The 23,728-nt window shown below is 31.9% G+C and overlaps 3 protein-coding genes across 5 annotated transcripts; 1 reads left to right on the top strand and 2 right to left on the bottom strand.

The window, feature by feature from the left end:
• Positions 1–73: 73 nt before the first annotated feature.
• LOC100814778 (uncharacterized) lies at positions 74–5,735 on the bottom strand. The gene is made up of 3 exons (XM_014769110.3): positions 5,540–5,735; positions 3,792–4,381; positions 74–631 (listed from the first exon to the last, which is right to left on the bottom strand). Exons 2-3 carry the CDS (start codon positions 4,334–4,336, stop codon positions 559–561), a joined length of 618 nt encoding a protein of 205 aa, XP_014624596.1. The 5' UTR covers positions 4,337–4,381; positions 5,540–5,735; the 3' UTR covers positions 74–558.
• A 1,853-nt stretch (positions 5,736–7,588) lies between these two features.
• Positions 7,589–10,323, bottom strand: LOC100793841 (uncharacterized). The gene is made up of 3 exons (XM_003548044.5): positions 9,952–10,323; positions 8,922–9,002; positions 7,589–8,352 (listed from the first exon to the last, which is right to left on the bottom strand). The coding sequence occupies exons 1-3, from the start codon at positions 10,108–10,110 to the stop codon at positions 7,978–7,980; spliced, it is 615 nt and encodes a 204-aa protein (XP_003548092.1). The 5' UTR covers positions 10,111–10,323; the 3' UTR covers positions 7,589–7,977.
• An 8,200-nt stretch (positions 10,324–18,523) lies between these two features.
• LOC100793306 (UDP-rhamnose/UDP-galactose transporter 6) lies at positions 18,524–22,616 on the top strand. 3 transcript variants are annotated; one of them, XM_006599411.4, is made up of 7 exons: positions 18,539–18,798; positions 19,369–19,472; positions 20,397–20,639; positions 20,782–20,966; positions 21,047–21,247; positions 21,460–21,621; positions 22,051–22,616. In XM_006599411.4, the coding sequence occupies exons 3-7, from the start codon at positions 20,510–20,512 to the stop codon at positions 22,339–22,341; spliced, it is 969 nt and encodes a 322-aa protein (XP_006599474.1). In that variant the 5' UTR covers positions 18,539–18,798; positions 19,369–19,472; positions 20,397–20,509; the 3' UTR covers positions 22,342–22,616. The 3 variants fall into 3 exon arrangements, with proteins under 3 accessions (XP_006599473.1, XP_006599475.1, XP_006599474.1); XM_006599410.4 differs by lacking the exon at positions 19,369–19,472 and having other exon boundaries at positions 18,524–18,798; XM_006599412.4 differs by lacking the exon at positions 19,369–19,472 and having other exon boundaries at positions 18,535–18,798; positions 20,451–20,639.
• Positions 22,617–23,728: the final 1,112 nt, after the last annotated feature.

The raw sequence follows: 23,728 nt of genomic DNA, 5'->3' as shown, positions 1-23,728 counted from the left end.
GCACATATGCTTGGTTTGCTCCCCCTCAACACCCAAACACACACACCAAAAGTAATGAATAAAATAATCTAGATTGCTCTAAAATAAAGCATAAGTTAATTCCAAGCTAGCATCAAAGGTTCACTTTCCCTGTCAAGACAGCACTGATTCTTTACAAAATATTACATCTGTATTTCTTTCTTCTAGATAACGCCAGAGCATAAAACTAGAACTATGTTTGATATATATATATATATATATATATATATATATATATATATATATATATATATATATATATATATATATGAACCTAGAAAAGCATGAAAATCATGAATCAAAAGCCAAAGAATTCACACGACAAAGATTATACAAAAATTTATGAAAAGCAGAACAAAATTGAAGGCCACGGCAAGCATTTATAGACACAAATTATCGCTCAGGCAAGAAATGGTGTATAAATCTCCACTAGACTGAAAAATATCTGCTCCTTTTCCTCAAGCTGAGTGATGGAATATGTTAGCAATCAACAACTTGGCGCCTCATAAATGGATCTGTGTCATCCTTTGGAATGCCAATTTACATAATAGCACAGGAACAAGTTTTGAGATTCCCATTGTCAAATTCATCAACTGACTCATCATCCACTTCGCTGCAATTTAATAAGAAAAGGAACAACATAAATATATGGCTAGGTAACAAGGTTAGAAATTTCCATTACATCCAGCTCATCCACGAATAATAAAATGTTTTGCAACATCATATATAAAACTAATGGCTGTCAAGTGTCAACTAGTCCAGTAAACGATAAGAAATTGAAAAATACATTAATTGTATCAGCCTAATTAGTGACATACTTTTTAATATAACACATGGAGAAGAGAAAACATGGGCGTTACTATTTGGAGAGAATACTACGGCCATATGTTAGTCAATCATGTAAAGCCCTGAAAATTGAATGAATAAGACCTACAGGTAAAGGTGTAAAGCCTTGTAAAATGGCCACAAACTGAATGGACAACATCTAAAGGTTTCGCCTCTGCAGGCAATGATTTAGCCATTTAAGCAGTTGCTTGGAAAGAAAGTTCAAAATATTGTTTAGACAAAACCCTCAATTTAGTCATCTAAAGTGGCATGCACCACCATGTCAGTCCTTCCAAAATTTTAGAAGCAAATTGAAAAAAAAAAAAAAGAATCTGAAGGACTAATTTAGCGATAGATTAAATCCTCGAGGAAGAAATTCGGCGATCAAATCTTTAAAGAACTAAAGGGTAAGAACAAGAATCTTTGAGGGACTAATTTGGTAACCATAATTTTATTAGGATTAATGTGATAACGTGTGTACGTTGGAGGATCAAATTTAGGGAGTTCTATTTTGCTTAAAAATGGTTGTAACAGATTTACTCTATCTGATAGAAACTAATAACAAAGGTTGTCAAACTTGAAATCCTACCTAAAATTCAAAAAAAATTTATATTCACACAAACACACATACAAAATTGGGGATGTTCATCAAATTGGACTTGATCTAATGAACCTAATCATCCAAACCAAACCAATTAAATTAGTTTGCTTAATTAGTACACTAGGGAAGCCATCTTTTAGGGGGGGAAGGATTAGAATACTGGGCAGCTGCTCTGGTGTATAGGGGAGACCCTTTGGAGGAGGTTAGCTACTTGAATCTGTATTCAATAATAACAGAAGCCTTTTCAATCCTTTCTCTTTCTTTTTGTCTACTGTCATACTGAACTGTTAATTATGGTTCTAACAGAACTGAAATTTACTATCGGAATCATCAGGAAATTCAGAGAATAGGACAGAAGCCTTTTCAATCCTTTCTCTTTCTTTTTGTCTACTGTCCTACTGAACTGTTAATTATGGTTCTAACAGAACTGAAATTTATTATCGGAATCGTCAGGAAATTCAGAGAATAGGACTTTAATTGCAGAAACATAATGCCAAAAATATCAAAATGGAAAAGAAATATCAGAGAAGGATGCCTTGTTGGAAAGAAGGCTTAATTTTGGTCACCCCTAACCTGCCTTAATTGTGGCCTGTCACAGTTTGCAAGTGTATTGCTCCTCTATTGTCTATAAGTGTCTTAGTTAGACAACTTTAACTGACTCTCTGTATATATAGGGTTCTGAGAACAGAGACTCGGTGCCTTTGTATTGTTTACATTTCAGAAATACAATTCCCACCCAATTCTTTCTGACACAGTTGGTTGTCAATATCTCTGAAAGGGCTACCTACAAAGAGGCTAACCAGAAATGCTGGAGTGAAACATCTTAGTGTGCAACTGCCCAGTGCCCAGACATGAGCTCTGAGAGGTTTGAGATCCCACATCAACTAGTTATAAGGCCTAAATAGTGCTTATAAAGCTTCAATAATCCTCACCTTGTAGAGTTGAGTTTGTCCCTAAGCCCAAGTTTTAAGATAGTAATCAGAGCCTATCTTAGATCTATAGTTGAGCCATCTCATAATCATACTCCAGGCCCATAGCCCTGAGCATAAGGGGGTGGGGGTGGGGGTGTTGGAAAGTCGTTTCAATTGCTCGACTTAATTGCAGCCTTAGCAGAGTTGGTTGCTAAGGTCTTGGAAATGACTACTTACAAATGGGTTGAGTGAAGCATCGTAGTGTGTCAGCCAAAGTAATGCTTATAAAGCTTGGGCAATCTTCACCGTATAAGCCGGTTTTGTGAAGTTGAGTTAGGTCCTAAGCCCAAATTCTAAAACTTATGAAATGAAATATTAGCACTTAATTAGCCAGGCAGTGATTACCCAAAAATGTATTACCTGGATAACTTTATACTGAACTGTAAATTTGAAAACCACTAACCAAACAGCACTTTAGTATTAATCCTATTGATTATAGCAAACCAAAAAAACGAAAGACCACTGCACATACAAGTGGCTGGAAATTTACAAAGAGAACTCAGAAGAAATCTATATCAATTAGAGAATTGAGTGGCACTATGCCCTATGGAAATTGGACATACAAAAATAAACACCATAACTCCATTAGTAATATTCAATGAAAGACTTCCATGTCCCTATACTGACATTGACCTTTTGTTTCAGCTAAGGGAAGTCCTTCAAAATGTTCAATGGAGAGATCCTTCAAAATGTTGAAGTCAGTGAGTAGAGAACACATGGTGAGGAAAGGGGCCTCCAATTTATCACAAGATAAGAATTACCTAATAGAAGAATAAGAAAATCTAAGTCTTAAGCACAATCAAATTATTCATTCAAACAGATTGAGAAATAATGCAGCCGTATTTAATCATCTGAACCAAGGTTATCGATTCGGCTTGTTCAAATTCCAAACTAGTTTGAGGAACAGCATCCGTTGGACCTGATAGCATTTGGAAAGAACAAAACATAAAGCTTCGTACGGTTCAGAATATGTTCCTGCAAGGTGAAGCCATATATATGCCCGTTCTGATCCGAATTCAGCTCACACTTTGCCTCACAAAAATGTAAACCATTTTTACTCTAAACCCCCAGGCCAAATTGCTGAACGTTTCTTAGACCTTTGGTAACAATAACTATCAGATACTTAGATTAGTCAGAATAAAAGAAAGGAGAAGAAAGGGCTGTACAAACATATGTCTTTCATTATCAATCACACAAAATAAAGTACCAGGAGTTCCTAGTGATAAAATCTAACCCACGAGACAAGAACTTTTTTTACAATTCATCACTCAGAAAGAAAACTGATAAAGAACACAATAACAGCAAAAATATCTGCACTGGCCACTGAGTATGTGAATATTTTCCATAATCGATAGACAACATAAAAATTCAAATACCTGGGCTCAAATTCCCGTATTTCAACAAGCTCACTACCACAAGTATCTGTCCACTGCACTTTCCTTCTCTCTGTTTGACCAGGAAAATCATTCCCCTTTCCACCCGGTGCCTCATGTTCAGTAACAGTTTCAACAGGAGCTGGTTTTTTGTTTTCTTTCCTTTTTAAGCTACTTTTAAGTGCAACCTTTCTACTATTATCATTTGCATTAGCACAAGGATACTTGCCCTTGTGGGAAACCAGTGTATCTGAAGAGACATCATGATGTTTGGCAGGGCCTAATTTAAGATTAGATGTAGTGTCAAGCCCTGCAGAGGCGTGACCAAAGCAAACGAAGGAAGTGCACCCACTGGAGATGCAGTTCTTTCTGGAAGCCAGCTGGAGCTCGTGGTCAGATTCTTGGCCAACCAACTGGAACTGGTTCCACGGCAAAACTCTCATGGGTTTATCGTCACTCCTCTGACCCAAGAGGAGAAGGGTCAGACCCTTACTATACCCTGAAGCTGAAGATGAGAAGAATCCTCCCCCTTCTACTGTCAATAACATCAGTCCGGCTCATTGGCGCACCAGAAAACTATTTCAATATATGGCCTTTCACCAAAAATTAATTATTTATCAGCATGATCATGTCAATTTTTATCTAGTTATCTTGTACACCATTTTTTTGTAAAGTATTTTCCATTCCACTTATTCACTCAATTATTAAAAGATAGAATATGCTCAGTTGAATACATTCAATGTTTGCATGACAAAAAAGACACATCACAGTGAAGATGCATACTTGGAATACACTAGGACAAAATCAAACACAGTACCAAACCACTTTAAGACTTCCAAATGTTTCTTAATGCTCCAATAATGTGTTAAAAGTTAAAACCATTGTACAAAGTCTCAAACAGCAAAATCAGTGCCAAAAGGAATCAAACTGTATTTGGCCAAAATCATCGGAACTGTTCGAAATCATAGTTCTAGAAGAAATACTTTTTTTTATGATATTTCAAAAAAATTCCTGTTGATTCATCACAAAAGAGAAAAAATAACAACACAAATATCAACAATAGTCTTATCCCACTAGGTGAAGACAGCTACTAGGTAAAGTGAACTACATGATCGCACAACCCCAGGCTCGGTTAAAAATCAAATAACAAAATTTTAAAATCCATAAGGAAAAATGGCAAAAGAAGAATATTTCAGCTTCAAGGCAACCACACCCAAAACACATTTTAGCATGCAGTTCTTTTCTCTCTCTCTCTCTCTCTCTCTCTCTCTCTCTCTCTCTCTCTCTCTCTCTCTCTCTCTCTCTCTCTCACACACACACACACACACACACACAATCTCAATTTCACAAAAATAAATCACCAGGAACAGCTAAATTTTTATAATATTTTTTTCAAAGTGACATAGTTATTCTTCACCAAAGTAATCTTATTCGAACCGTTTAGGACAACTATGAATAATAGGTGATTAACACAAAACTTTCCGTCCGAATATTTAATATAAATATATATTCAGGACTCCAACTCGAAACTAGAGATTAAGCTGAATTAGTAAAACGTAAAACAACTCAGCTTGGTGGTATCTAAATAAGAATAAGAAGAAGAAGAAGAAGAAGAAGAAGAAGCACACTCAGAGAACAAGCGAGAATCATAAAAAAGAGAACAAGCGAAATTCAACCGTGTCGGTTCCCTTTCACTTTCTCGGGAAACAAACGGAAAGATGAAAATCGGGGAAGAAGCGAATTAGCAGTACCAAAAGCGGTGTCGGAGAATCAGCAACGGAGATCACCGGCGGAGACGCTTTGAATCGGCGGCAGCATTCCGATTGCCACGTCGCAACAATAAAAACTCGGCGAGGAATTGAGCTAGTGAGGTGTGAGGGGAATGAATAAAAGAAAAAAAAAAAAAGAGAGAGAGAGAGAGAGTGAAAAAAGGGTTTATTATTTTGTTTCTCTTTTTTATTTTATTAGGTTCGGATTATTTTAAAGGTGGATAGCGACAGTGACCCAAAGATTCATCATGCTATCGGTGGGGTCCAATAAATGTAGGCGCAAAGCCGCAAGGGAATGTCATCATCTTTTGATTCTTTTTCTCTATTTTCTTCTTTTAACGTGCTTTAAGGAAAAAAGTGATATTATTAGGTGAAGAATAAATGATATATATATATATATATAGAAATTTTAAATATTTTTTTATATTAGGTTTGTTGAGCCTCTGGCGTGAAATTTTAATTTATTTATTTTATAATAATTATCTTAAAATTATATTAAAAATAGTTTTTTTAGTTAATTGTATGATAACTTTGGTATTTATTAATTCTTACTTAAATATAAAATTCAAGTTACTTAATCAAAAGAGTTGAGATTGGAAATAAAATAAAAGGTAGGTCTAATGGTGAAAGAAGAAAGGAAGAAAGAAGAAATTATGGATATAAATCTTCTTATTAATAAAAACTAATAATTAACATTGATAAAAAAAAAAGTTAAGGTTAATAAGAAGTTCAAGGATAGGAGAGTTTCTATGATTTGCATATCATTTTCGACCTCCCTTGGTGGGAGTACGGAACCTTCAAGAGGAACGACGTTGCAACATCCTCTATGAGACATGGGATTAGCATTGCTCTACCAATTGCAATTCATCTAGGTCTTTCATTTTGTTTGTGTCAATGCTGTCTTGGCATTGCCATGTTCATCCTCAGCAAGAGAAGGGAATTACAAATAGTAGAAAGGAAAGTTGGAATGGATCACCAACACCTAGGAAAAGATATATCTATAAATTGTTAGGTGAGTGGGATGTTTATGCACTTTGGGGTTTGAAATGTTCAATCCTCAATGCATATGGAGATTGATTGCAGGGATTTCAATCTACTATCTATACGAGCATATTACTATATAAATATTTGAAACAAAAAATAAAAGTCTTAACTGTATTTTTTATCTTTAATTTTTAACTTTTTAGCAAATTTTGCTCCCAACCTGTCAAAAACCTACAAATTTTACCTTTCATGGTTTGTCTTTGTCAATAAAACAAATACACAATTCAATTCTTAATTTATAAAATAAAATTTGTACCATGGTAGCAGCTTCAAGACAAAATAAAAAAAAAATAAAAAATAGGCCTTGCAAACCTGACTAAAAGTTTATGAAAGGCTTGTAATAAATCACGTCCTAGCCATAACCCGAAATCCTAATTATACTAGGAAATTACATCCCATATTTCTAGAGAAGAAACCCTAGACGTGGTCTCAATAACTAGCAAATTATGAGATCTCATTGAAATCCTGATTTGAGGGAAAGATATGTAATTGTTGATAAAGTTTTTGCATACGCAATAGCTTCTGAAGTTATCAATGATGTTGAGCCTAAAGCTCAAACTATAAAAGAATATCCACAATGAAGTGAATGGTCATAATGAAGAAGAAATAAAATAAAATACAAGTTAAGCTGGGTTCATTATCTTAGCACAAAGTATTAGGACAAAGTCCAAATACCTGAAGATGTCAAATCCACTATGTACCACAAATGAATCTTTATGCATAAAAGAAATAAGTTAAATGACATCATGATTCATGAGATATAAGACACGACTTAGCACGAAGTTTCTCACGAAAGCCACATATAAACTATGATAATCTCTGAAGGACTTAATATATGTGTAATGAACACATAATGCCAGCTTACTCGTATGGATCATTGGAAAATATGTGCATTAAAAGGAAAAACACAAAAAAAAAAAAAACAACTTTTTTCTCTAAGTAACCTCACAAAGATCTTTGAATACACTACAAGCAGGCATCAAAAACGAAGACGGAAGCTGTAAATTGCCATTAGAGAAAATCTGCAGAAGAACAGATTTACGTACGAAACTTCAGATAGAATTAACCCCTACATTTTAAAAATTAGTCTTTTGGGTGAAGGGGCGAAGGGGTAAAACAATTTAAGGTACAAAATAAAATGCTTTAAAGCTAATGAATAGAAAACTTTACAAAAACCACTTAAGACCCCAAACCAATCACTCGGTTGACGTAAGCATAGTAAAAGGTTAACAGAATTAGTTCCATCCTCCTGTCGTTTCTTGCAGGATCCAATGAGCAAACCCAGATACGGAATTCCGAAGGTTGTTAGCTTCTTTTGTAGCTGTTGCAAAGGCTGGTGAGTTAAGAATTCCCAATTAATAAACCAATAGACAGAACTAGTCTGCATGCATATCCATGGCAGAATCATTGGAGCTCACTGCATTTGAATCCCTGCTTTGCTGATTAAGAAAGCCAGGTTCAGTGTTCCGGTTTCCATTCCCCATGGAGAGACCATTGGTGTAGCATCCTCCCTCACCAATTTGATAATGTTGAAGGCTTCGACGTACTGGACTTGACAAAGCATTTGAAAACACAGAATTCTTTGATTGATTTTCACAGTGGTCCGAGCGGAGTCCTTGTGCAGCTATTGTTTGACCAGAAGATGCTGAAGTGACTGGAAAACTAGGGACATGCAATGCTGCTTGTGACTGGTGTTGCAGTGGTGCTCTAGGTGACATAGATGGTTCTTCTCCACAATAATCCAGCTCATTCTGCAAGAGGAATGAACTTTCACATACTTACAACCAAAAACAAAGAAATATCAATAATTTTAAAGAATTAAGCATCACAAATGGAACATTTGACACTACATTTACAACATTATCGCCCTCTAATATTTCAACAATGTATCACAGATTTAAATCCTGGAAAAAGGCTCTCCACTTGTGCGCTGTCGACACCTACTCTCCCCAAAACGCATTCGGTGGGAGCCGTGTGTATCAAGTTACCTTTTTTTATAACTTCCAAGATATCTAAATTGCAACATGAACACAAAAGTTACAAAATCTCACCAATTTATTTTCCCGTGAAATTGCTAATCATGATTCTACAAATGTTGATCTTAGCGGAAAAAAAACTTATCAATCACCAATCCCAACTCCCAAGGCTATTGTACATTCTAAAGCCTAAAACAACAACAACAACAAAAGTCTTATCCTACTAGAATAGACAAGATCAGCTAGATGGATTGCATGACACATTGGGCTCAGTTAAAGACCAAATTCCCAAGGATATTATTCACCATGAAATCACAGGGCTAAAAACATTCAATCTTACCAACCTGAATGTAATTAAGTACATCAACTGTTCCAACCCGTGATCCTCCCTCTTGTTGTCTAAAAATCCACTGATAAAGTTTTTCCTGAAACCAGAAGAACATCCCACAACAAATATATAAACACACGGTCGAAACCCAAAATGCAAGAGCAAAGCCAATAAGATACATGGATAACTATGGTACAACTAAAACTCTGAAAAACGTAGCCATAAGCCAATGCAAAAAAATTTATTCGCAGCAAGTAACAAAAGGGATAACAAAAATATATACTATGATAGCCACTTGTAGCTATACACAACCAATCAAGCTAGATGAAAGAAGAAAGAGACAGAACAGTGAATATCCATGAACTAAAAATGAGGTCAATAAGGATGTCAAAACAAATCCCACAATCAATAAGAAAACATTATTTAAACAATATAGAAAACAAAACCAGTAGTCAACAAAAAAGAAAAAGTAACAGAATTTCACAAATGCAAACATGCCGAAGAAGCTACCACTTGTTCAAGTAATCACCACTCAAACTGTGTAACCGAACATTACTTCCTACGAACAAACTCTGACTCAAGCATGTCAGAACAGAAGAACATCCCACATTTTAAAATTCCCCACAACAGCACCCAATCTGTGAAAAAAAAATACAAAAAACACCCACAAAAAAAAGATGCACATATTTTCCATCCATCCAAATACCCTAATACAAAATTGAGCACAAACACACTTGAACAAAAGAAAACACATTTCAATTAAATAAATAAATAAATAAAAACACCAAAACAAAATACAACGTTCTCTAATTAACATTACATTTAACCACCACCACCACCACAACATAACACAAGCCACCAATCTAAATTCCCAAACACCAAACAAGCAAACAAAAAAATCCCAAATCAAAAAAGAAAAATCCAAATCCCACTTTTCAAACAACAAAAAAAATTCCCTTTTTTTTAACCGAAGCAAAATCGAAAAGGAAAAACGAGAATAAACAAAGAAAGAAAATAAAAAAGGAGGGGCAGGTTTATTATATTACGAGGGCGTGTCGTTCCCCGGCGTTGAAGGAGAGCTTCTGGTGGTTCATGGAGTGCGTGTAGAGCTGCGAGAGGGAGTTGGCGGCGGTGCAAAACGACGCGTAGAGGGTTCGATCCACCTCGTCGAGGCTGGTGGCGATAGACTTTCGCTTCTTCGGCATCGGAAAATCGGATTTTGAAAGGGTGGGGTTGTTCGGCGAGATCGAGGATTTGGTTGGGTGGCAGAGGAAGGGGGGTGTTTGGGTGCGATTTTTATAATTATGGAGGAAAAGGAGAAGAGGGAGAGGGATGCAGGGTAAGTATGGAAAGCATGAGAGCCACGTTATAATTGCTTTAACTCAACGGGGAAAGAAGGAGCTTGCTTGTTCGCTCGTGTTCCAAAAGGGAATATTCTTCTTGCACGAGCCAAATTTTTTTTACTATACCTAACAAATAGTGTGAAATACCAAATTTGTCTTTCACCTAAAGCTAAAATACACCTAAAAGTTAAGATACACCATCTTTTTCTCATTGCTCAGTCTTTCCTCCTCCTTGTATTGTACAATGACATTAATTGATATTAATGTAAAAAATTTTAAATTATGATTAGAACCGATTGCATCATACTTTAGATAGAATTTTAGGTAAATAGATTAGTGGTGATGAGAAAGAAGTTTCTTAGCGTCAAAGACCAACAACATCAGTACATAGCATGTGGTTCATGCTGCTGACGAGGTTCATGAGAAGCCTCACAAACAAGTTACAGATGATGTAGGTACTGATTCACATGATTTTTCAAGCAGGTCCTAAGATACATCAGTGTTGATGTCATATGCTAATCATGTGACAACCAAAGTGTGAGCACGAGAGTTAGTTATTTGTTTAATTACATATCGCATTCAAGTAGTTTCGTTAATTGTTGCATTTCAGTATTATTGTCTCTTACAGAAGAATGAAATGAATATCTTGCATTATAAACTTGTTTCATTGTTGTATAATTGTTGGCATTATACTCATTCAAAGTCTAAAGAATATTCTTTGGTTTGACCATTAACTTTGTCATATCACCAACAATAAATCTTCTCATCCTCAGTTAATCGATCAACATATGGATGTCCAGTGAATGACTTAGTCAATGCATGATTATGGATCCCACATATTAAATTGATCATCCATCGTTCATCTTTCGAGACTGGTTTCGCTCGTAGCTTAAAGGGACAATCATATTTTCTAGTCACCTTCCGTACTAAATCTCTATTGTATATTTTATACTTTTCACTTCTTTCATAACCAATTAAAACAAATGAGGTTTTTCCTTTCTTTTCAGTTGATGTGTCAGACCTCATTATCACAAACACAAAACCAATATCATACGCAACAATACGAGCTCATTACAATACGTCCTCACGAGTAGCAAACACTTACAAAAAAAGACAATACATGCTTAGTCTTCTTAGGATATTCATTTATTTATTTTAACCAAATACAAAATCATATAAATACCTGAAAAATATTAAAGACATCGGAACAATCAATATTTTCACCCACAGCGGGTTCCTCTCCCATGTCTTCATTCATATTAATTTTTTCAGACATAGTGCTCTCATGTATTCACTCATCTTCATCAATCTTAACAAAACATTACAAAAATTTTCATACTTGTATATACACATAATCATAATTTATCTCTTCATAAAATATTTTCATTGTTATTACTTTTAATTAATTCTAATTATTTATAATAAATCTATATATTTTAAAAAAACTTTAATGTAGAAATTCATTTTAAAATCTTCTACACTTGACAAAAAGTATTATGTCAAATGTTCTATGGATACAAGCTTTTTTATACACCAAATTGATTCAGGGCCACAAGAACTATTTATTTCAATTTCTATCCTTATACTCGTAATAAGTATTGACATTTATCCATATTTTATTTTTTCATTTGACAAGGTTAAAGTTATTCTATCTAATTTTTTATAGATAGTTTTCACCAATAACTGAAAACTCAAATAAAATAAATAAATCCTATGCACAATACAAAGACCTATATTTCTTTCACCAATAAATGTTCTATGGATACAAGCTTTTGATACACCAAATTGATTTAGGGCCATGAGAATTATTTATTTCAATTTCTATCCTTATACTCGCAATAAGTATTGACATTTATCTAGATTTTATTTTTTTCATTTTCAGCTGACAAGGTAGAAGTTATATAAGTTATATAAATTGACAATCCGTATAAACTTTATGGATTGACAGTCCGTATGGACCATACATATTACTTATACGGTGGCCAATTGGTATGATCCATACAAATTGGTAGTTTTCTCTTTGTTGTTACCACCGCAACACCCACCATGATGACGATCACAAACTCAATGCAGTAAGTAATTAACCATCGCGACAATACACCACCAAACCAACTACCATGACCCAACAAAAGGAGGAGCTCAGTGAACAACAAAGTGAATGGTGTAAGAAGAAAACAAAATCGGAACCAAGGAAGGAAGAAGAAAAAGAAGTTAAAAAAGGTAATGTTAGAATTATAAAAAATATGTTGAGTGTAGAAGAAACTGGTGCTAGAAGAAAATCCTCGAAAAGGGTGGGGTGGATGGTATTAGTGTTTTGGTCCGGCCCACTCTAAGGCCTTTACGTAGGGTCCTATATCAGTGTAATGTCAATTTTTGGTTTCTGGCAGAATTGAACTAGCCTTCTTGGACTTGTGTTTACAAAAAAAAAAAAAATAATAATCGCGATATGGTGGTTGGGTTCGATAAAAAAAAAACATTAATTCAAATCAAATAGTATTATTATAGATAAGAGAAGAAGAATAGATTTTCAATCTAGGCCGGGACATGAGGTTCATGGAAACAATTTATTTTGAAAGTTAAACTAAAATATAAGTTCAAAAAAAAAAAAAAGAGATATAAAATTTTAGGTTTAATTATCCATTTAATTTATATAGTTTCCGAATTTTTCTCTTTTAGTCCCTATAGTAAATAAATTTTTTAGTTCTTAAAGTTTATATTTTAATTTTCAAAAAATATTTGTGTTAAAATTCTTTAATTAATAGAGTTAAAAAATTTTAATAACATAAATCTTATTTTAAAAGTTAAAATGTAAATTTTAGAGACTAAAAAATTTACTTATTAACTATATGTATTAAAATTAATAAGTTTAAAAATTAAATGAGTAATTAAACCAAAATTTTAAAATAAATGTTTATATTTTATTAAAATAAGGGTTACATTTGTTTGTTATCACATAAGAATAGGTTAGGGTATTCAAATACATACAAATTAGGAATACAAAATATAAAATTTTAAAATACATATAAAGAATACATTTGTTCACCCTAGTTAAACAATAGGTTTCCCACTGGCTGAATAACTCTCAATCTTGTTTTAGGCCGCAAGTAAAAAATGTACTTAATTTCAAGACTCATTAAAATAAAATTCTCCCAACTTATTACCAAAATTAGTTATTCTTTATGAGGTCAATGACAACTTTGGTTATCACATCATCAAAATTTATCTTATATATTACCATTGTTCTAAGACATATATTTAATTCCGAATTTCTAAAGGTAATTAAAATTCTTAAATTGATCCAATTTCTCTATTTCCCAAGCTAAAGCAATTTGAGGCTTTGGAAATCCATTTTTATTATAAGCAAACTTCATTCATCATAAAACTGCATGAAATGAACACAAGATGTGTTCACGCCCAATACTCCAGACCTCTTGGGGGTGCTTTGGTAATCCAACTTAAACGTGTTTTTGTTCATATTGAATTTATAATCGCGAGAAACAATTCCTCTATCCTTTAAATTAATATTGCTAAATCAACTTGAGTTAATTCAAGCCTTTCCTTTGTAAAAAATAAAAAATCAAGCCTTTCCTTCTTTATCAAAATAGGGTTTTGAGAAAATTAATTTGTACTGTGAAGCAAAGGAACGAAGAAAGGAATGAGTTTAATGCTGCAAATGAATCGAAGCACTGATAAAGGTTTATCTAAGCAAGATCGGAGGAAAGGAAAAACAAAAAGGTATATATATTAATTAATAAATTTGAAGTTGAAATTAATTAAGAACATAACTAGAGAGGGAATCATTTCTTCACTCTCTGGCTGTTCCAATTGCAATATTATATACTACGTACCACAATCCATGTAGAAGGTCTTTTTTTAGCAGTGCCTGTGTCAGAACTGAAAAGGTATATGGTATTTGTGTTTCAATTGACAGAATAATTTGAAAGACCAAATGTTATAATTCCAAGGTTAATTTTTCTGGATTGTTATCTCTCGTTAAAGAGAGTTGGAATGTGATATGGTTTGCAGCAATATGGGCTTTGTGGATTGGTAGGAATAAGACGGTGTTTAAAAATAAATGTGTAAAAGCTGCAGTATTGTAAAGCATTTGCAGGTTCTGGCATGGAAGTGGATGAGATTTCGCCACCATGGATTCCTAGTCCTCTATCATCAAATTTAGCTTGAAGCCTTCCTTTCCTTCCTTCCTTGTCCTTTATCAAAATGTCTAGCTACTACCAAGTACAAGTAAAGTTAAAGGTCTAAATAACTCATTTTCGTAATATATACAAAATGTGACCATATTATTCTTTTCAATTTTTTTTTTACCACTAGATCTATTGTTTCCTTCTTTGCTCTATATTTTTTGTAATCATCCACATAGACCCTAAACTCTCATTTCAGGAAATCACCACTCATTTTCTATGTGCTTGTTTGTTCATGAAATGTTTGTTACCAGTATGCTGAGTTAAAGTTCTTAAGTTGAAAACTTTTGTTTACCTACGACCAAAAATATTTGTAGCTTGCACTCGAATTCGTTGCATTTGTCTCTTGCTTTCACATTATCATTTTTCTACTCATGTAATTTCTCTATCCAAGTTAATATTTTAATCTCTCAATTCATCTTGTGGCAATTAGTTAAGAGTTCATTTAACATGAATTTATGACTGTAACATATGAGACAAAAAAAACTAATAACCACAAGATAGAGAGAGAGAGAGATTTTTTTTTTAATTATCTATCATATTTTAATTTGGATAAAAAAACAAAAAATCAATTTATTTATGAAAATAATATAGAAAAATATATTATATAAGAATTTTATTTTTTAGGCTCCTTCTAACCATGGGCTCCGAGCATCACACCTTTAACAGTAAAAAGGGCCGACCTAGGTACTTATTTTAGTCATTTATATGTTAACACACTTACATGTAAATTTGTCACTTCTACAATTAACATAAGCTTAAATTACTCTATAAGATTTGACAATTTTTAACTACTTTTTTCAATTAGATCCTTGAATTTGTTTTTGATTTTTAATTAGATCCTTTTGTTTAACTATTGTTACAGAAATTAAGCACAAGGACCTATTTAGTCCTTTAATCCAACATTGTTGCTTTGCATGTCTACATTGAATCTTACCTCTCTAGATTCTATTTCTCCATGTTAATATTCTCTCTTGTATAGGTTTTGAACCCAACATTCTCAAGCAAGTTCTTCAACTAAAGACATCTATTTGGGACACCCAACATTTTTGTTGAGACACCTAGTAGATTTTTAAAATGCTAAAAATACCTTATGGGTATTTTCGGTTATAAGTAATAGGTTTTCTTTTATATTTTTGCAGCACTTTTTTTTGTTTGTAAAATCTCATTCCCTTAATGTAATTTTCTTCCATTAGCCTCATATTTTGAGTGTTTTGTTTTCTTTGGTGGTGTGCATGAGTTATTTATGAATATATGGTAAAACTGAGTGATTTTCATCGTTAGAGAAAAAGAGGTGTATAATTTTAAAAAAAATATATGGATTGTTGATCCGTATGAATCATATGGATTGCTGATTCGTATGGTATTACGGATTGTTAATCTGTATGTTTCATATGGATTGTTAATCCATAGTTTTTTTTAAAATAAAATAAAATTGTATATATATATATATATATTTTAATTTGTTTTCTAGTCTAATTTTTTTAATAGTTTTAGCAATTTTATAAATATGGATTTTAAATTTTAATTTTTTTTAAAAAGAAAATTTATATGGATTGATGATTCGTATGAGTCATATGGATTGATGACTTGTATGAGTCATATGGATTACCCAGATTTTTAATTCGTATGAGTCATACGGATTGATAATCCATATGATATGGATAGTCGATCCGTATTTAAATAAAAGATGAAAGATATTTTAATCCTTTTACCTATGTTGCTAGATGTCCTAACAAAAATGTTGGATGTCCAAAGCAACTGCCTCACCTAAATGTCCTCAACTTTATAGACCCACTCAATCCAAATATTATTTTACAAGCTTTTTCAAGTTTCACTATACAACAATCTTGTTGCAAACTCATACAACTGATTGAGATGATTATTTTTTTTAATGGTAATTAGACAAAAAAAATCCAATTAAAAAATAAATTCAAGTTCAAGGTCACAAAGTTGAAAGACCCAAATCATTTATTTTCAAATACTTCAGAATCCTATAGAGTACTCTTATATATAAAGAAGGTTTGATTTTATGGGATGATATCAAATGTCAATCTCATATTCATTCCTTCCAAAAATATTAAATGGTATTATTTAATTTAATTATTAATTCAAATCAATATTATTCTATGTAAATAGATTTTATTTTATTATTCATTCTATTAGAACTATATTTAATTATTATTCTATTAAATGCAAACAATTCTATTTATTGAATTTTTATTCTTAATAATATATTTTTATTCTACTTTTATAATTTTTATTCTTATTAACATATTTTTATTCTATTTTCAGAATTTTTATTCTTAATCAATTATTTCATTCCTCTATTAACATTTTTTAATAACCATTCTAATATTAATTAATAATGTACTATGAAAAATGATCGATAAGTTTATTTCATTTCTTTTTAGTATGTTTTTAGTTAATAATATATCTTGTTAGACAATATGTATTAAGCTATATCAATTTTGCAGAATAAGAGTAAACTCATGTTTTCATCATGTAATTAAAAATTATAAAAATAAAATATAAAAAAATTGTAAATCATATTTAAACATTAATTAATAAAGATATATTTATATGTTAATGAATGTTTGAGGTTTCAATAATAACATTCATTCATTTAGAATAAATTTTTGGTTCAAATAATTTTTTTTTCTTATTTATTCAATTAAAGAATATTTTTATATTTTAAATTAACTTAATTGATTAATGTTCAAATTTCTTCAATTAACAATATAAAAATATAGAAAGTATATTAAATATAAAATAAAATTCATGCATTTTTTATGAAGTACAAAATTTTACAAAAACACAAATTTGATGCATGTAAATTAAAATATTGTATACATCATACAAAAATTTGGTACAATTTTAATAACATTTTACATTTTATTTAATATTAATATCATTAATTATTGTGTGTTTATATATATATATATATATATATATATATATATATATATACTAATATTTATTTTATTAATTAAAATATAATAGATAAATATATTAAAAATTATAAATTATAAAATTAATACATGTGCATAACGAGTCACCGAGCTAGTTTAACCTTAATGTTAAGTCTTAGGATGCATCAATATCATTTATTAATTTTGAGTGATAGCAAACAAAGTATAAGTCTTCATAAGAGCAATTGTGATTTTTTTTTTTAATAACAAATGAAAGATGATGGTACATTGTCTTATTTATATATTATATTGATCTCATCTTTGCTTCTTTAGTTTGAATGCATATTAATATCTTGAACAACACACTTATCTTTCTCGAAGCTTGTTTAAGGAATTTAAAATTAAAGGATAATGGGAAAATGCCACCAAATTCCTCAAACGACATGCCAAATCAAGTGAAAAAGAAAATGTTAGTGTAGACGTGTATGTGAAAAAAAAGGAAATATACACAATGTAATAGGAACTCCAATTAAAGAAAGTTGAGATAAGTTACTTATTTTATCATATAAATGTGACTAGTTGGCGGAAAACATTTAATACACCCCACCATCATTTTCTCTCTCAAGAGAGTTAAGATGAAAACTAAAGCTAAAGAAACAATGACTGGTTTTAATAATCATCTCTAAATACACCATAAGTTTATAAAGCACAATTAGAAATACCAAAAGGTTGTTGGTTTAAGATTTAAGTTGAAATTTTATAGATAAAATAAAAATTGATTGAAAGAGACACTAAAATGACATGTTAGATTCTCAACAAAATTAATAAATATTAACGCACCAATATCATGATGAAAATATAATTACATATTTTTTATACAAATTTAATTGACACAATTTGATTTTTTAGTTGAATTAAATATTTATTTATTTTTACTTTAAAAATGATAACATATAAAAATTTATCAATCGAGCCAAAAGCTACATGTTTTATTATAATATATAAAAAAATTATGCCCATGTTTTATTATAAAAAAATTATGCCCATGTATCCATCCATCAACAAGTGAGATCCAATCCTTTTCAGAAAAAAAAAACTATTACACTTTATCGTAATATCCAACGCAAATTAATTAATATTTAAAATCATTTCATTCAACATCTATCAATTGTCATCTGAATGATCTGATGAGAGAGGACCTAGATCTCGATATTAAAAAAAAAACAAGAAAAAAATGTAAAAAAAAAAAAAAAACCAGAATCACATGGTTTGGTTCCTTATGAAGTATGAACCTTGGGTGCATAGCGTGTGTCACTCCTGCTGAAAGAAAAAAAAAGTGAGAAATACTAACCTCAAACCTCAGACAGAATCAAAACCACACTTCTCTTCTTCCATTGTCTCACGTTATCAGCATCAACACAGTGTCACATCCATAATCGGTGAGCTTCTCCCTCTCTCTCTCAATCATCCTTTTCTTTGCATCATGTTCACACTCCATCAAAAGGGTCTCACAAAGTTGTGATTTTTTACCCACCCCGTTCTTGAACTGAATCTTATAAGCTTGCCATTTGACGCTGAAACCAAAGAAAAATAAGATTTTGTGAAATACGAGCTTGTCCCTTCCCTGATCTCTTTTTTCTCTCAACTAGTTTTCAATGCAGCAATTCTGGATCTGAGACCCCTCTCTGGATCTGTTTGTAGTTGATAGGCAAAATATAATATGCTGATCTTCACCCTCTCTCTCTCTCTCTCTCTCTCTCTCTCTCTCTCACTGTTGTAATAGAGGTGAAAATTGTGTTGCATTGTTAAATTTTTTTTGGGTGAATGATTGGAGTTCAATTTTATTTGGATTGGTAATAGCTGATGTGACTGCAGCCAACCGCGATCAATGAATTTATATGCATCCATCACTTAGTAATTCAAAATCTAGAATTTGAATTGACAAGTTTTATTCAAATATGTGTTGTATCGTGTTCATAATTTGGTGTGTTAAATCTATTTTCTCGCAGATCTGGTGCTAATTTTGAATAAACTTCTGTATGTTAAAACTAACTCAGGATATCGTGAGGGGCTGAATTGAAAGCCATACACTGGACAAGGTTTTAAAGATATGGTGTGATTTTGGCATTGACAGTTATCCTTCAATGTTATTCTTTAAGATTTTAGTCTTTAAGTTGGCCAATAGTTGGTATAGTTGTTTCTAGATTGCAAATCATATGGGCGTTTTTGTGAATAGTGCCTTGACCAAAAGAAGGATGCAAATTACTGAGTATGGATTAGAAAATGGAGGTGTGATGTTGCATGAATTTCCCTTAAGGATATGATGTGGCTATTTAGTTTTAATTTTTAAAACCTTGAAATAATGGTATGCAAAGTATTGAGTCTTTGTTGTATCTTATGCATATCAATTTTTAAAACCTGTAGCTATTCCTTCACATATAGGAGAAAACAAATGGGGTAGATTCTAGAGGTTAATCATTGCTACTTTTATAAATATAAAAATATAAATTACCAGATGATCATTGATGAATATTATGAAATGAATGGCCTTTCTTTGGCTTGTCAGTTTCTGGTCCTTTTAATTGTTGAAAGAGTGAAAAATAGTTTGAAGGTATGATGAAACCGTGTGTATGGACTACACAACATAGTCTGTTTTATATAAGCTTATTGCATTAAATATAATTAAATGATAGGAGATTTTATTCCCATATACATGATATGATATGCATATAAATCAGATACTAATAAATCTGATTCTAATGAGATATCCCTATTTTTTTGGCAAATAATGAGATATCCCTACAATTACATCCTAATTAAATAAGGAAAAATCTTAAAATATAAAAGAATAAGTCCTAAGAAAACATCTAGGATACTCTAAAGTATTTTAATATCGTCAGATATTTCTCATTTCTTACAAATGTCATAAGATGATTCTAGGTTGCTGACTTGCGGTTGTTTTGTAGAATGATTGATTGTATTGCTAATTATTAATTTAATAAAGATCTGAAAATTTCATCACCTTTCATTTTTCCAGGCTTCTTTATTTGCTAGATTAATTTACTGGCATATGTTATTTTAATGTGGATAGAGAGATATGGAGTTTAGTTAGGAAACACCAGTGGTAAAGTTGTGAGAAACAGGAAGAACATGGCTCCGTCTAGCAAGGCTGAGAAGAAGGCTGCTATGGATGCAGCTGCATGGATGTTCAATGTTGTTACATCTGTTGGAATCATCATTGTAAACAAAGCTTTGATGGCCACTTATGGCTTCAGTTTTGGTAAATTCCTTATTCAATTTCTTAATGACATTTCTGTTATTGGTATACTGAGTCTTTTCCCAGGTAGTATATGATCATGATCATGCTCTGATGTTAATTTTTTTTTTATCTTTTAATGTGATTTGTCTATTACTGCTTGCAGCCACAACATTAACAGGCATGCACTTCGCTACCACAACTTTGATGACAGTTGTACTGAGGATGCTGGGATATGTCCAGCCTTCTCATTTACCCTTGCCAGATCTTCTAAAATTTGTTCTCGTTGCTAACTTCTCTATTGTTGGAATGAATGTTAGTCTAATGTGGAACTCAGTTGGATTCTATCAAGTGAGTTGGGCTGAGCTTTATCTATTGGTTCATTCACTAATGCCTTCAGAAGTTAATATTCACTTTTTAGCCATTGACAGATTGCGAAATTAAGTATGATCCCTGTATCATGCCTATTGGAAGTTGTTCTCGACAAGATTCGGTATTCAAGAGACACAAAACTGAGCATATGTGTTGTTCTTATGGGTGTTGGTGTTTGCACTGTTACTGATGTGAGTGTTAACGGAAGAGGATTCATTGCTGCCTTTGTAGCAGTATGGAGCACTTCTATGCAACAATATGTACGTATGACTTTCCTCTGCGTGCCATGGCTTGGCCTTCAAATTTAAGTGGCACAGTAAACTCAAATAGATTTAAATACAGACACGAACAGATGCATGTACAACTTATTTCGGCCTGCTGTTTACTCTTGTGTTAATTACTGTCTTAATCTGAATTTTATCTTATTAATTTGTACCTGGTACTCATGGATTTTCAAATCTTTTATGTGCAGTATGTTCATTTCCTTCAACGGAAGTATTCTCTAAGTTCTTTCAATCTATTGGGACATACAGCACCTGCACAGGCTGCATCACTACTGTTATTAGGACCTTTTTTAGATTATTGGTTGACAAACAAAAGAGTTGACAGATATGACTACAACACTGCCTCGTTGGTAAGTTCTGGATAATGGAAAAATATTGATGTTGTTAAATTAAATATTTAGGGACTACGCCATTTGTTCTCTTTTAGAAAATGAGTATATGCATATGTAGATTTACATGATATGTATAATATAGAAGATGGCTTGAAATGATTAACATATATGATAAGACTTTCATAGAAAGGTCAATCAGATTCTCATCAATAGTTTATAGTTTGAGGGGATCAACAAAATTTAATGCTTTATGACAAAAGTGAAACTCAAACAAATTTGAGAAGAGTCTGAATTGAAGAACCTAGTTTAGCTGTAGACTCAAAAGTATTTACTGCTCTCAATCAAAATGTAGATAAAAATGATAAATCATGAGAACTCTTATGTTGGTTGATCTTTTCTTAACACTTTCATTCTGTGACTGACTCATCTTTGTCTTGGTTTTGACAGATTTTCATATTCCTGTCATGCACTATTGCAGTTGGCACCAACCTAAGCCAATTTATCTGCATTGGCAGATTCACTGCGGTTTCTTTTCAAGTATTGGGACATATGAAGACAATACTTGTTTTAATCATGGGGTTCTTTTTCTTTGGGAAAGAGGGTCTCAATCTCCAAGTGGTTTTTGGAATGATCATAGCTGTGGCCGGAATGATTTGGTATGGCAATGCCTCATCCAAGCCTGGTGGAAAAGAGCGCCGGAGTCACACTCTTCCTACAAACAAAACAGAAACAAGATAGTTTAACAGAATTCACAAATTTTTGTTGTTTTCTAGTGCAATGGTATTATTTGCCATAGTTGAGCCGAAGATAGCTGAGTCTAGGAAAGTGTTCTAAATTATTTGAAATTAAACCTCATTGGTTCCTAATTATTTTCAACCTCATTTTGTAATTCATAAAATTTGATCTCTTTGGATTCTTAGGTACATTGGATATTTCCTTATAGGTCTAGGTTCCCAGCAAAAAATTTCATCTTTGGAATGATTAGATGAATATATTTATATTCTTTCTTGACTCATTATTTGTAAGTGTGCAGTTGAGATTGATTCAGTGATTTTTATGTGTGAAGCACATTAAGGCATGTGATGATATGGTTTAGGATTCTCATCTTTGATAAATCTTGGAAAGGGTATGTGTTGTCTAACCCTCAAATCAGAGGAATTGCTAAGGAAGTTTTTTTTTTTTGACGCTCAACGAAGCTGTCTCTAAACGAAGAAAATCTTTTTAAAGACATGATAGTATTTTAGATTTAATGCATTTAGTAAAAGGTCCGTTTAGATCTATACTACCAAGAGGGAATGGCTTTATTTAGCTTTATGTATTTAAACTTTTAAAGTTCAATTAACTTCTTAGTCTCCATAATATACACCTCTTTTGGTTTTAGCGTGCCTTTGGTAGCGTAGAAGAGAAAAGAATGAAAAAGAATTGAAAAGAAATATTTCAATTAAAGTAGGAAAAAAAAGTTTGGAATCCATGTTATTTTTTGAAAATTTGTTTTTAAATAGTAATATTCTCTCTTCAACCAAATCACCCTTTAGTTCCTAAAAAATTCTTATTTTTTGAAAATTTCAATGAAAGTTGTCACACATGTCAACTAATTTATATTTTTATTAATTGGACACCAATAAAAGTTTCTATTATACTCTTCAATATTATTTAAAGCTATTTATTCCTTAATTTTTAATGATTTGAAGTCATTTAAACAGTATAGAAAATTTACTTTTTTTTTTTGTTATTGAAAGGTCATAAAAAATATTTTATTTGTCCCTTCTAAATTTTTTTGTCAAGCTTTGTCATTTAATCATTATAAAAGAAATAAAATATGGACCATCAAACTCAATTAGATTGAGTTGGGCCAAAATTAGGTCAGATTTCAACTTTTCCAATGTAGCTTATATTTTTTTCTCAAGCTAAAAAAAGGGGATATTATTGAGCTTACCTCATTTCGACTACCTAGAGTAAACTAGAGAAGAAATTAACTACTTTAAGTTTATGTTTGTCCTATGAGAAAACATATGTTATAGTCATTTCTAGCAAGAGAACAAGTAATTGAAAACTTAACCTTTGCATTTAGTTTGTTCAATTGTCCAATTTTCTTCTAGGATATTTTACCTTTGGCTTACTTGGG

This window comes from Glycine max, chromosome 16 (genome assembly GCF_000004515.6).
Source record: "Glycine max cultivar Williams 82 chromosome 16, Glycine_max_v4.0, whole genome shotgun sequence".
In the NCBI taxonomy this organism is placed as follows: Eukaryota; Viridiplantae; Streptophyta; class Magnoliopsida; order Fabales; family Fabaceae; genus Glycine; species Glycine max.
This window is presented reverse-complemented; position numbering and strand designations above follow the sequence as displayed.

Bases quoted from the DNA above. Each gene is read 5' to 3' on its own strand.
- LOC100814778 (XM_014769110.3), bottom strand. From the start codon at position 4,336: ATGTTATTGACAGTAGAAGGGGGAGGATTCTTCTCATCTTCAGCTTCA. The intron at 632-3,791 runs GTATTTGAATTT...ATTAAATTGCAG, and splicing joins ATACGGGAATTTGAGCCCAG to CGAAGTGGATGATGAGTCAG.
- LOC100793841 (XM_003548044.5), bottom strand. From the start codon at position 10,110: ATGCCGAAGAAGCGAAAGTCTATCGCCACCAGCCTCGACGAGGTGGAT. The intron at 9,003-9,951 runs GTAATATAATAA...TTCTGGTTTCAG, and splicing joins CCGGGGAACGACACGCCCTC to GAAAAACTTTATCAGTGGAT. The intron at 8,353-8,921 runs GTTGGTAAGATT...TTCCTCTTGCAG, and splicing joins ATGTACTTAATTACATTCAG to AATGAGCTGGATTATTGTGG.
- LOC100793306 (XM_006599410.4), top strand. From the start codon at position 20,510: ATGGCTCCGTCTAGCAAGGCTGAGAAGAAGGCTGCTATGGATGCAGCT. The intron at 20,640-20,781 runs GTAAATTCCTTA...TACTGCTTGCAG, and splicing joins CACTTATGGCTTCAGTTTTG to CCACAACATTAACAGGCATG. The intron at 20,967-21,046 runs GTGAGTTGGGCT...AGCCATTGACAG, and splicing joins ACTCAGTTGGATTCTATCAA to ATTGCGAAATTAAGTATGAT.